The following is a 13802-nucleotide window of genomic DNA, read 5'->3' on the forward strand; positions in this document are numbered from 1 at the left end:
AATGGATTAGGAAGAAATTCCCCCATCATATAATTACATTAAGTAGAAGTTGTGAACTGAGATTTGAATGTAGTTTGGGCAATGGGCATAGTCAAAATAAATTTTATTGCAGATGAAATATATTTCTCCCGATATCAAGGAGTCAAGGACTCGCTTTATCGTTTCCATCAAATGGCCCCATTATCCCAAAGTATAAATATCTTCTAAAAGAAATGAATCTAATAACAATTTCCATGTTCAAACTTTTTTCTTTATAAAAGCCTTAACTTCCTCAAGCTTATATTGTATTCCATCCACCCCATCCCATAAATGTGTAGTGTCCAGCCATCCATCCATCCCATAGAAATAGAGATTTTGGATACTACTAATATAATGTGTAGTGATTTTTTATTTGTTTTAGATGATGATATCTACAGCCATGATTTTATCTATAACTCAAAACACAAACCAAAAAGCATCGTATTATTATATGATAATACAAAACACCGAATAAAATTCCGACACAAATTCAAACAAACAAAAATCCGAGGTTACATACTATTTTCAATGATATACAAAATGACAAGAAGAAACCACAACCTACAAACCGTGTCCCAACCCCAATTTTTGGTAATTTAATTATATTTGGCTGGGATATGGAATATAAATCGCTATCTAACAGTAATGCCTATAAATTTAATGCCAAAACTAGAATTCAATTTAGAAGTATTGACTGGTGTTTACCGTTAGTTAACCCAAGGCCAACGAAGGGGTAATTCCGTAATTTAGCACAAAGGAGAAAGGAGACGTTAGAGTTACGGCAAAAATTTGAAAACGAAAGAATGTTAATGACTTAATTCTACACTAGTAGTATAGTATGTTAATTAATAAATGGCGCCGCGGCCATGTCCCATCCCATCCCCCTAATTTTTCGCCGTTGCTATTTAATCGCATAAATTCCCCATCTCTCATTTCAACTTATATTCTTTGTCTCGTGCCACATACTATTACATTTGCTGCCAATAACTGGGGTGAGTATTAGTTTGTTTGTATCTGAATCCTTGACCGTATTTTGTTGAGAACTGTATAGTTATTAGTTTGTTTATGCAGTGAACAATTTTGGCATTTCTCAATTTGTTGGTGAGGATTTTGGAATTATGTTTGTTTAAGAATTTAGCAATTGATATTGTTGGGGGTTCGGGATTGAGTTGGTGAGGAGAAGAATAGAAGATGGATCTGCAAGTTACCGACCTTTTAGTTTTTTCTTATTCAATATGTTGATTCTTTACGATTTTGTGAATTTTAGTTTAGGTTTGAAATTTGTATTTGAATGTTAATAATGATATGTTGTCATTTCGCAGATCTTCTGCCGACATTGTTTGATTGTGTAATTGCTGGTGGAATAGCTGAGGATGATTATTGGCTGTGATTATTAGAAGTGGTTCAGAATAGCTACGTGGTTCATTTGAGGAGGTAGGAGATACCACACCAGGTTTTGAAATGGCCGTTGCTGGTTTACGCAATGTTCCGGATTTTGCTCCTCGGTCCTTCCTTGTTGAGGCGCAGAAAAGAGACTCGGGCAGGTGGGATGATGACCGTTGTAGGCGTAGCACAAGGGCATCCACTCTCTTGCAGATGTGGCGGGAGATTGAAGGTGAACACGTATTGAGTGAATCGTACAGGTCAAGGAAACAGAGCAATGGTTCTGATACGGAGTGCAGAAGCATATGCACGTCTGTTGGAGATGGGAGTGAGAATGGTGATGCTTTTTCTCCAGTTTCTTTTGAGTCTGAAAGCCAAGCCTTTAGTGGTTCAGACACCGAGCATGATGATGATAACAGTGTAATATCAGAGCAATCTAGTGAGTTGGGAGAAGTTGAAAGGGAAAGGGTGAGGCAAGTTTTTCGAGGGTGGATGAATAGTTGTCATAGGGGTGATCCATCTTATGGATCCAATCGTAAAAACCATGCACAGCGATGCGTCAGTGAAATAGAATCTGAAAGGGTAAAAATTCTCTGGGAACTGGCAGAAAATACTACTCAGCAGATAAGTGTCTGTGACTGTGCATCATCTGGAGAGGGAGCGGCTGAAATTGGGTCTCAAACTGTGCAGGTGGGTAGTGGATTGGTAGTTAATCATCCAGAGATTGGTGCACGAAGGCCCCTTCGCAGGTTATGTGGGAGACAGACTCTTCATGACCTTCTCTTGAAGGCTCAAAGCGAAAGAAAAAAAGAACTTCTAAGCCTGTTAGAGCGGAAACCTGTGTCTGATTTTGCTCACTGTAATCGCATTCAGGTGATAATATTTGATGTATTATGTTTTAAGCAGTAGGTATTTTCCTGCTGAGTGAAAGCTTTGCCAACTATTTATCTGGCCTTTTGAGATACCCTGCATCCTCGTGTGTTGCAATGGATTATTAATGTTGTAAGTACAGTCATTTGGCTCTTCGAGCTTTACTTGAATTCTTTACCTTGCATGCCACATTCAACTGAAACCTCTAGAAACAAAATTGATTCATTACAAAGAGCAAGATAGATGATTTAGCCTATATGCTAGACCGCTGAGGTTGTTCTTTTGGACATAGAATATTTTTCCATATCCGATTAGGAATGGACTATTTTTAGAATCTGATGTGCTATGACTAATTTCTTGAACCACTTTGCAGGCACATCTCAAAGGTAGGTTCCTAAGAAATGGAGGATTGGTGATGGATGAAAGGCCATCTTCAGTGGCTGCCACCGAACTGGGTTTTCTTAGACAAAGACAAACAGTTTCCGACCTTAGGTATTTTTAACTATTCGTTCAAGATACTGAGATCCAAATTAAGAAGACATCTGCTGCACTATTTTGGCTTGGAACAAGTCACAGAACTTTTGTTATCTAGTTTTTAAAATCAGGTCTGGGGTGTATGCTAACTGAAATTTATACAGGGAAGGATTCCTCTCCAGGTTGGACAATACTGGTTCTGCTGTAGTAAATAATACTGGGTCTGTTTTGTGTTCTAGCGATGGAAATAAGGGTGAAGCTGTGTCTACTTGCATTGAAGGGGTAGTTACTGGAAATCAGATTGCTGCAGACTTGGAAGGTACCACCGTAGATGGGAACAGGAATATGCATCAACTTGAAGTACAAATTGATGAAGCGGATGGACCTGTTTTGGCTAATGAAAGAAGTCAAGATGATGTGTCAGTCTGTGCTAAAAGGGCTAGTAGTGTAAAGGAGTCGGTTTTTGCAACTGAAGCAAGACAGCATGGAGCATGTAGTCATATTGAAGATGAAGATATAAACATAACATGTAGTAATGAGTCTGTGTTAGAATCTGCAGACTTGAATTGCAGTGGGTCCTCTTATGATTCCATACATGTTGAAACTTCTGTTCCTGTAGTAGATGATAGTACCACTGGATTTGAAGGAAACACAAATGAGAGATTTGAATCATATGATGTTTCGGATGAAGAATCACAAAGTATTGGGCAAAATGTAAATCATGTTGCATTTACTGAAAGAGACTCTGATCAATCATTTCCTGGACCATCTGGTGACAATGTTGAAGAGCAAGATCAGATGCAAGAATCTAATGACTGGCCGAGCCATGATTTTCAGGTGGCTATTGATAGTAGGCTAAACACGCCTTATAGTGAGGCAGGAGAATCTGTTAGAGGAGTTGACACAACTTATTTCCCTGATGATGATAATGCTAATAGTATGGAACTACGGGAGCTTTTCAGCTGGTACACTATCTAATCACTTTCTATTCAAAATGATATCCCAAATTTAATGAAGGCATTTGGGCTAACAACTTGTCGTTTTTGCTTCAGGAGACGTGTATCTAGTCTTCTCCGTAGCAGTTTCCGTGAGAGCCTGAATCAGGTGTTACAGTCTCATGTAGAAAGGCTGGAGAATGCATCCTTTTCTCAATCTGAGGAAGACCCTGAACAGCTAGATCATGAGCAATCTCTGGCTCCATCTGAAAGTGCGGAGAGAAACCCATTTATGCAGTCTTCAACACTTTTTGAGGCGTCACAACAACTTTGGAATGATGATTTGGAGGCTACAGATTCGGCACGCCATTACTTAAATCAGCAGTTTGGAACAGTAAGCTAAAAGCACTAGTGTTCATAATTCATTTCCCTTCTGTTATTGCATACACACATTTCAATTCAGTTCTTGTTTGCTCATGCATAGGTATTTCTTGATGGCATTGTGTATGTTTAATAAGAATTTCAACCTTTATCCAGACTTCGTTGGATTTGCTTCTGAAATGCTATAAAATCTTCCTTTCCAACAATGGTCCTTCCTGTTTGTTGAATCATATACTTTTACTCCTGCCACTGACATATCTTTCTGTACATGATTGTCAGGAATGGGAGGTCATCAACGAGTTAAGAATGGACATGGCTAGGCTTCAGCATGGGTTGAACAATATGCAAGGTATGCTGGAAGCTTGCATGGATATGCAATTAGAGTTGCAGCGGTCGTTGCATCAAGAGGTCTCTGCAGCTTTAAATAGGCCAATCTCTTCAGGAGGTTAGTTTATCGCAATATCAGGTTATTTTCTTTCCCTCCTGTCTATGCCCACTTAACCTTTTAATGATAATGTGATGCAGATGTAGCCAAGGACAACCAGGTTCGTGATGAATCTCAGTGGGATCATGTCAAGAGAGGAATTTGCTGCCTATGTCAGCACAGTAAAATTGATTCCTTGCTCTACAGGTATGCAAGATTAACCTGCCTCACATTAGGTATTCTAATCTTGATGATGTCAAATATGATGATTGTGTTGTTATGCAGATGTGGGCACATGTGCACCTGTACAAATTGTGCAGAACATCTGGTCCAGTCTCAGGGAAAGTGTCCTATGTGTTGTGCCCCGGCAGTAGAGGCTGTCCGCGCCTACTTTGCCCGGTAACGAAAAGGACTCAATATGCATGTATAGACTGCTAAGGATTTGAATTGCGCAAATCCTTCCCGCATTAGGTGATTTTGAAGAATTACAAGGTCGGGTCAGGTTGGGTCGGGTCATCCATGAGGCGGTGCAGCTGGTTGTTCCAGCTTCCTTCAGTTGAGGCTCCAAATACATTTCCTCCTATGCATATACATTTGTAAATTATTATATGAAAGCAGTTTAATCATTATTTATCGATGATGATATTGATACTCATTTAACATTGGTTTATTCTCCAATTATACTCATTTTAACAAAAGGTGGAAACGTTATAAATTACTATAGATCTTGATTAAATATAAGGTAGAAGTGTGCTGTTTAAAACCTTTTATTTTTGGAATAAATCCAATTTTGATGGCTCTCCAAAATGACAAGTAGAGGTTTAAAACTTTTTATTTTTAGAATAAATCCAATTTTGATGGCGGTTCAAAATGACAAAACTAGGAGTATAATTTTTAGACAGAACTAGTACTCCTTTTGTCCCATAAAAATATATGCACTTCTCATTTCATCCACAAGCATTTCAATTTATAAAAAATTATCACCAACTCATTATCCATATAAGTAATTTTTAACTCATTGAATACTAGTAATAAATCTTAATAGATTTAACTAATCTTCCTCTCATTTCTCTCACTTTACCAATTGTGTATTATATCATTTGCCATTTCATTTCAATTACCCATATTTTTATGGGTAAATTGCTTCTAATCATGAACTTTACCGGGTTGTGCAAATTTCCCAAACGACCTGACCCGATAGTTTTCCGGCATAAACTTATCCTATGTGGCAGTCGGAACACAAAATGACGTTGTTTTGTGTTTGTTAAAAAAATAAAAATTCGTTGACTATCACAACTGGTGGTGCGCCGGAGCAGGTGGTGCCTCGGAGCGGCTGCAGGCGGTGGCGTTGGGTAGAACATCACCTAAAACTCCTCCAGCGCCGCTGGGGAGAACATCATCATCCGAACAACCACGATTTCACATCCTTTTCAGACTTTGGGATCTTGCCTTTGAATATTTGGAGTGAGAGGTAAGGGAGGGGCGGTCGGCGGTGGTCTCTGGAAGAGAGGGAGGAGCGGTCGGCGGTGGATGGTGATGATGGGGGCGGAGCCAACAAGAGGAAGAGGGACGGAGTGCGACGGAGCCGCCGCTCCCACAGCGGCGGCAGCGGCGGCAGCGGCGCGAAGAGGCCGAGAGTGGGAGAGATAGAGGAGGGGGAAAGAGGGAGAAAGGAGGGAAGGAAAGAAAGAGAAGAAGGGGTGGAGCAGGTGGAGCGGCGGCAGCCGGTGGCGCTGGAGTGAGCAAGGAGAAGATCTTTTTTTTTCCCTTAAATTATGGTTAGGGTAAATAAAGTGGGAGTAGAATGAGAATAAACACACTCAGCATCCAAATCATCTTCTATGTCAGCATCAATGCACACATCATCACTCATCATCTTCTATGTTAGCATCAATGCACACATCATCACACTGCTTAGCCGGAATGCCCGACTCGGGAAATCGACACATGAAGGTAAAGCTCAAACAACTTTTAATGTTCACAGGAAAAACCAAACTATTGTGAAGTTCATGATTTTAGAAACAATTTACCCTATTTTTATTGCCCATATTAAATTTTTAATTTGTGATAAAATACATATATTTATAATTAACAGTTATATATTTTAAAAAAACTGACAATTAAATTTTTTTTGGTAATCCTAAAAAACCTTTTAAAGTTTGTAGTTCATTTGTTGATTATCTTGATGGGATAATTAGGATCAAGTTTGGTGTCTAATTTATGTTGTGATGGTTAGAGATTTTTGCAAGACGCACTTAGGAAAGGCAAAATGTACACGAGCAAGATACACAAGGAAATAAACACTACATATAGAGAAGAACTAGCTGTAGCTACCAAGTTAATGCCCTAAAAGCCTGAAGCTCAAACATCGTGTTAACTAACTAAACAAAGATAACAGACCTACAGTACATAATTAAAATGAAATGAGCTAATGAGCAGTGACATAAGAAATGTAGTTAGTGACAGCCTTGGTGCTCTCAGCAATGGCATGCTTCCCCAACTCCCCCGGCAGCACCAGCTTCACAGCCCCCTGAATCTCCCTCGACGACATCGTCCGCCTCCCCGTGTACTTCTGCAGCCTCGCCGCCTCCTCCGCCAGCCTCTCGAACATGTCCACCATCAAGTTGTTGAGAATCACCATCGCCTTCCCCGATATCCCCAACTCCGGGTGCACCTGCTTCATCACCTTGAATAGGTACGTCTTGTACCCTTCTCCTCCACCCCCGCCGCCTCTCTTCTTCTTCTTCTTCTTCTTCTTCTTCTCCACTTTCTTCGTTCCTTCTTCCGCCTTCCTTTTAGGCCTTACTGTCCTCTCCGCCTGCGGTGTTTCTGGGGGAGTGGGAGCCTTTTTCGGCTCGTATGGCTGCGTTTCGTCCTCGTCTTGAGGCGACGGAGGAGCGGTGGCGGACGTGACGACCTCCACATTCTCGTTGGCTGTTTTGGAAGAGGAGACCAATTTTACTCTCCTCTCATCGCCTTCTGATGATTCCCTTCCCGTGACTACCAATTCCACGGTTTCCTCCACCACTTTCTTGGTTGTCACCACCGCCCTCCCCGGCCGCCTTTTCGGTGCCATTTTGTCGTTTCTGCTGTAAATTAATGAAGTTTTTGGCTTTTAATTTGGTGGTGGTGACGGTTCTACAACGCAGGCACGTGGATAACACGTGTCGGACGGTCAATATATGACTGCTACGTGGTAAAAATGTGCAGTGATGACTAATTACCTTTTTCTCTTAACACTCACAAACCCAAAAGTCTATGTTTTACTCGACTGCATATTACTACTACATTATTCAAATCATCCTCAAGACAAAATGAAGTGTCTAGATTGAAGCTATAGGTTAACGGCTTAACGCCATTTTTCAAACTTAAACGCATCCCTTCACTTCATAATCTTGACAATTTTTCATTTTAAGTATGTTTATCTTCATTTTGTATTCATTTATATTTTTCCAATTTATCTTGACAATTTAATTTATAAAAAAAATATTGCAATTAAATAAATTTAAATTTATACGTCCGTCGGGATTGATTTCTTTTTTATTTTTCTCTACACACATTCTCTCTCTTACTTTACTATTTCTCTACTTTAATTATTTATTATTCCTATTGGTTTTCCCAAACATGTATCGAAAAAAAATCAACCACTTGAACTAAGACAAATACTTCTTTTGTTCCCATTTAGTAGTTAATCAATTTTAGTCCGTCTCCCATTAAAAGTTCTGATTCATTTATTCTTAAATTATACTAATATGTTCTTTCTATCAATCTTATACTTACTAGCTATTTAAGTATAAAATTAAAATATAAAAATAAATTTTATATTTTTTTATTAATTTCTTTTCTTAAATTTGTGCAGGACTTTCTAATAGGAAGGGAGCAATAAATTTGAAATGAACTTAAATAGAAAACTGTAATTATATTTTATAGATAAATAGAGTACAAGCACATCATATCGTACATATTTAATTATTTTTTGCTATAGTTTTCAAAACGTACGGCTATATATCACAATTGACCCACACGACCAAACCTTAGAAAACTTTTTTCAAGAAAACTTATTTACACGTGTGTGCTAGTATTTTCGTATAGTTAAAACATGAAAGAACTAGCTTCTTAATTAATTATTAATATCGCCGACAATTGTTGAAAGATAAATATCATGAAAATAATTTTTTAAAGTTATAGTATATGCATATTCATCGTGTCATGTATAATTGTATTTGTGTATATGCTTATGAAATAAGCTTAGCAATCAAGTGAAATATAAATAGTTCTTAAAAAAAAACCCTATCAAACAAGTAAAGAGTTCTTTTAAAAAAACCCTATCAAACAACTAAGTTAACTAACTGAATGTAGAATCAAGGCAACCTTAGAAATCTCAAATTAGAGTATATTGCAGGAGTTAATCTAATCTAACTTTAAAGTTTAACCAAATTGATAAAACTACAGTTACTTCAAACAGTGTACATGAATTAAGACGATGCTTTCACATACAGGTGTGGTTCCAATCCAATCAGTTTACTTAAAAATATTAGTATTTCTTATATAGCCAGAAACAGAATGGTTTTGGATGTAACACAATAGGAATCCGATGTAACGCGTGGAAGGTAATAATACTACACCAACTAACAACCAATTCCGTTCCTGCATGTGCTTCTGTTTTTTCAAACCTTACCTTCATTTTTCTTCCTTTCTTGCGTAGGCGTTGTTTATGATCACTTATTCTCTCTCCTCTCTCCTCTCTCCTCCGAATAAGATGAAAACTCGGACAATCTTAATTACTGTATAACCATATCCACCCCCTCTAAAATTAATAGTAAAAAATAGAAGAGTACTGCAATCTTAATTAAAGTGCCTTTTTAGATTATTAAAGTTTTCCCTTTCAAAAATCGGTGGTAATTTTGGAAATTTCCCGAGTTTGAAGTTAAACAATGCCTTATCCCTTCCAAAACTCGTATTCAACCATGACCTAAACGGTTCCTAGAATCAGCACATACGGCAACGAAAAATAAAGAAATTACTAACAATATTTAAATGAAAAATATGCTAATTACACAAATTTCTTCATACATAGAGGATGTAGCAAGTAATTGGAGTGTAACTAATCACACCTAATTAATGTCGCCCTCATATATAATTCAGTTCCTAAACATTCACACTTGATGAAATGAAAAGAAAACGAAAAATATGTACCCGTTTCTATAACTAATCACAAAATAAAATAAAATAAATAGATAACTACTAATAATATGCATATATACCTCTAGATCTCTTCTAAAAAAATAATCAATTATCAGAACGTATCTTCTTGGAACCTGAACTGTGGTCTGGCTCCGGCTCGGATACTGGTTCAGGCTCAGGCTCAGAAACCCGTGGTGGCGGTGGCGGTGGCGGAGATTGAAATTGAGAGAAGAATGCATTAATTTCCTTGTCCGGTACAATTTTACCACTTAGCACCACTTTCCCAATGCTAATTCTTCTATACAAGTAACTTCTCTTCCACTTCTTTGGCGCCGGAGGAGGGCGCCTCAAACACACCGGCGGAATCTTGTGCTCCTCCGACGTCGGAGTTTCGTAGCCCTCCTCGGGATTTTCATGTGCTGGATTTGTAGTACTAGAAGTAGAATGTTGTTGGGACATGGCTGGGAATTTTTCAGAGGATTTTGACGAGATGTTTTGTTGCTTTTTTGGGGAAGAATAAGGATGATGGCAGAGCTTGAGAAGTACAGTAATATAGGAGTAGTAATTTTTATCTTACGGAAAAATAGGGAGACGATAAATACCAACACATTTGTATGTATCTATTTCCTCTCATGCAATATATGTATTCGACATTTATTAGAGTCACCGCGCTGTGAGGAGTTTATGTGTCACCGCTTTTTTATTAGTGAGGTGTGTTGTAATTTATGACTTTTTAATTTTATTGTGTTATTATCCTACTTAAATCATTGTATCGCCTAGAGTTATAGTAATAGGCAAATCATAATATACTAATAAATCACGAACAGCTGTCCAAATCAAAATATACTAGTATTCAGAATTTGATATTTGGATTTAAGAAAATCACGGATGGTAATAATTATTGAGTTAATCATTTGAAAAGAAAATCGAATATATAAAGAATCAAAATAATAAATACAATGGAAATTATTTGGATTTAAGAAAATCACGGATGGTAATAATTATTGAGTTAATCATTTGAAAAGAAAATCGAATATATAAAGAATCAAAATAATAAATACAATGGAAATTATCCTATGTGGTCAAATTTTGGTCCGTCCTATAAACTTTGAAATTGGAATATTAAATCATGAAGTTTCAATTTTATTCAATTATATCATGCACAAATCGACATCTTTTTATAATAATAAAATGATATTATTTTAATAAAATAAGAAGAGAATGAGAAAAAGTTGTGGTGCTCCCTCTTTTATGTGACGGCATGGTCCATTTGGTGGCTTAGGAACAAAATTGTTTTCGAGAAGAGTGTCCCAAGTTGGGAAACTGAGAAGAAACTCTTACTGTGGAGGCTAGGTTCGTGTGCTAAAGGATGATGTCCAGAGTTTCCATTTTTACCGGAGCAAATTTGTGAGGATTTGAGTCGGGTTAGAAGATGGACTGACATCAAGCATAAGGCTAAGGTTGCAATCAAATACCACTAATGAGGTTCGTCTGCCCTCGGTTTGTTGTGATGCTTTTTTGGCCTTGCTTGCTTGGTGGCTTTTGCTTGTGGTGTGAGCTTTGGTCTTTGATTGTTTTTACTTTTGGTTTTCGCTGATGCTTAGTTTTTCGTTGGTCTTGGTAGGCTTGTTTTTTTGGGGATTTGTTGTTAACTCTTGCTCACCATCTAGTTTGAGCCTTTTTTTATCAAAAAAATGAGAAAAATAAAGGAATATAAAAGAAAAATACATATTTTAATGAAACACGTTGTTTTGAATATCGTTAAAAGACGACATTTTGTGCATTGATGTGATAATTGAGAAAAATTAAAATTTGGTGATTTAATTTTCTAATTTCAAAATTAATGGAACTGACCAGAATTTGATCAAAAATGACTATTAAAAATCCAAATACAATTTATATTTATCTAGTGCGTTACTTAAGCATATTTTGGCATATAATTGGAATCTAGTTGCGATGATCCTGTCAAATTATTACGAATACTTAATCTTGAGTTGTTATGGTCAATTAGTTGTTGGATTTGTTTTTGTTATGAACCCCTCTTCGTACATATGTGACTGAAAAAATGAAATATTTATCAACTCAATAAATCCTCGTAACTTATTTTTACTACATATATATAATAGGACAAATAAATGAATTGGAGTTGTTATAGAAATTGAAATCTAAAAATGAGAGGATGCATCTTCCGAATATGACGGGAAGTGTGGCACTATCTTCTCTCTCTAGATTTGGTCACGTCACTCTCTCTTGATTGTCCATCCATATACATAAACTTGCATAGGATCCTCTTCAATTTGGAGCATATTTTATGTAGAGACGTGAGAATGTATGTATAATTTGTTAGGCACGGAATTCCTTATCACTAAATAAATTATTCTATATTTTCCATCCCCACACCATCTCGCGATCAATTGCATTCATTCACAAGTATATTCGAAGCATTACCCCAACTTGGTGTGTGTATTACACATTATTTATAATTTTAATACAACGATAATGTTAATAGGAGTATATGAAATAAACGGACTTCAGAGGGAGAGAATATTGTTAAATTTCTTATAATTGTGTGTTCATGTGTATTGTGCTTTGCATTGCACAGAATGTAAATTAATTACTACAAACCAATCATAATAATCTCAATCTTTTAAAGGAGTTAAATCGTCGTCTTGTTTTTTTTTTCATTCTAACATTCCCTATTAGTTGAGTAATATAACTTTTGATAGTACTTGTTAAAAATTTCTAAAAAACTTGTGGAATTGACTTCTTTAGTCAAAATATCGGTTAGTTAATTTTCAAATCAAACAAATTGTAATCACACGACATAAATTAGAAGCAAGGAAGATGCCATACGAAATAAATTAAGGGAAATCGATATCCATCTTTAATTATCAAATTATTTGTTTTAATCATTCAATACTAAGTAGGAGTATCAATTAAATTAGTGGAGGGATTACATCACATAACTTTGATTCACTGGTCAATTCACAACCACATCTATCAAAAACATAACTCTAGTCTCTAGCTATTAATATGGGTTTATATTTTATGTGTACCAGTTTGGAATAGGATCTCACACAAAGAAGAGTTTTAAAACTACGTTACCTTTGCACGATTATTTTCTTGAGTAAACTTTTTTTTTATATTTTTGTGGAATAATAGAAATGGGCAAGATACACCATAGACTTTAATATTAATCCGATCACTAACCGATGAATATATGCTCGTATACATGACTATCCATCAATCAAAATAATATTGTACATAAATTTATTGTTGATGGAGTTTCAAGGTATTATTGTTTTAAAGAGTTAAGTACACTAATGATTTGAATCAATTGAATTATGTCATAGTACTCTATCAAATTCATTTTTAACGCGTCGTATACGACCATATAAAATGATTGAATAAAATAATACTAATAATATTGTTTTGATCTGCCCTTTTCTAATGTAACACCACATAACATAATATTCGAGAACGCCAATTAACTTTGAATGCTTTGGGATCCTGTGTGTTATATGAATTGGGCCTCAAGTGGCCCATATGAATCAACCGATCGGGCCCAGGCCCACTTGTGATACATATAGAATTTTGTCATAAACACTACCACTATATACTTCTGCTGCTATGGTCTATGGATAACTCATCCACGACTCTAAATATTTTGCTGTAAACATTAACTCCAACCATATAATCCACATAGCGATTTATTCTTAATTCTTAATGGATGGAGAGTATTTACTAAGTGAGTAACAAGTAATTAAAATTCTACTAATTAATATGGGAGCCATTGTAATAATATTAACTCTAAAATGGAAGTGAAGACTCAGAGGCAAAAGCCAATCGTTTATATATAGCATAACCACCTTGCAGTAAAAAAGTCAGCTAAACACAAATTCTAAATTACTTCCTTTTTTCAAAAATTGAAAATTTTAAACCGTTTATGATTTATTTAATTTTGTTTCTTTATTATTCTATATTCCACTACTGCAATCAGCATCAGTGTTCAGAAACCATGGTAAGTAGCATAACTATTGTAGACAGATTCTGCACAAGTTCTAGTATTTTTCTTCATCTCATCATCGTATTTCAATCTAATGTTTTGCTATTTTGTGAGTTATGCCGCATGT

At 36.3% G+C, this 13802-nt stretch overlaps 2 protein-coding genes across 3 annotated transcripts; one reads left to right on the forward strand and one right to left on the reverse strand.

The window, feature by feature from the left end:
* The first annotated feature begins 872 nt into the window (after positions 1-872).
* On the forward strand, positions 873-5128 carry LOC121743792. 2 transcript variants are annotated; one of them, XM_042137162.1, is made up of 9 exons: positions 873-1010; positions 1341-1983; positions 2092-2274; positions 2645-2763; positions 2910-3710; positions 3798-4074; positions 4341-4506; positions 4587-4692; positions 4771-5128. In XM_042137162.1, the coding sequence occupies exons 2-9, from the start codon at positions 1480-1482 to the stop codon at positions 4886-4888; spliced, it is 2274 nt and encodes a 757-aa protein (XP_041993096.1). In that variant the 5' UTR covers positions 873-1010; positions 1341-1479; the 3' UTR covers positions 4889-5128. The 2 variants fall into 2 exon arrangements, with proteins under 2 accessions (XP_041993096.1, XP_041993095.1); XM_042137161.1 differs by having other exon boundaries at positions 1341-2274.
* A 1642-nt stretch (positions 5129-6770) lies between these two features.
* LOC121743131 (histone H2B) lies at positions 6771-7956 on the reverse strand. Its single transcript, XM_042136325.1, has one exon. The coding sequence runs from the start codon at positions 7559-7561 to the stop codon at positions 6914-6916; it is 648 nt and encodes a 215-aa protein (XP_041992259.1). The 5' UTR covers positions 7562-7956; the 3' UTR covers positions 6771-6913.
* Between the last annotated feature and the right edge of the window lie 5846 nt (positions 7957-13802).

The sequence above is a fragment of the Salvia splendens genome, chromosome 8, assembly GCF_004379255.2.
Source record: "Salvia splendens isolate huo1 chromosome 8, SspV2, whole genome shotgun sequence".
NCBI classification, from domain to species: Eukaryota; Viridiplantae; Streptophyta; class Magnoliopsida; order Lamiales; family Lamiaceae; genus Salvia; species Salvia splendens.

Excerpts from the sequence above, each read along its gene's own strand:
- LOC121743792 (XM_042137161.1), top strand. The coding sequence starts at position 1,480 with ATGGCCGTTGCTGGTTTACGCAATGTTCCGGATTTTGCTCCTCGGTCC. Across the intron at positions 2,764-2,909 it reads CAAACAGTTTCCGACCTTAG|GGAAGGATTCCTCTCCAGGT; the intron begins GTATTTTTAACT and ends AAATTTATACAG. Across the intron at positions 3,711-3,797 it reads CTACGGGAGCTTTTCAGCTG|GAGACGTGTATCTAGTCTTC; the intron begins GTACACTATCTA and ends TTTTTGCTTCAG.
- LOC121743131 (XM_042136325.1), bottom strand. The coding sequence starts at position 7,561 with ATGGCACCGAAAAGGCGGCCGGGGAGGGCGGTGGTGACAACCAAGAAA.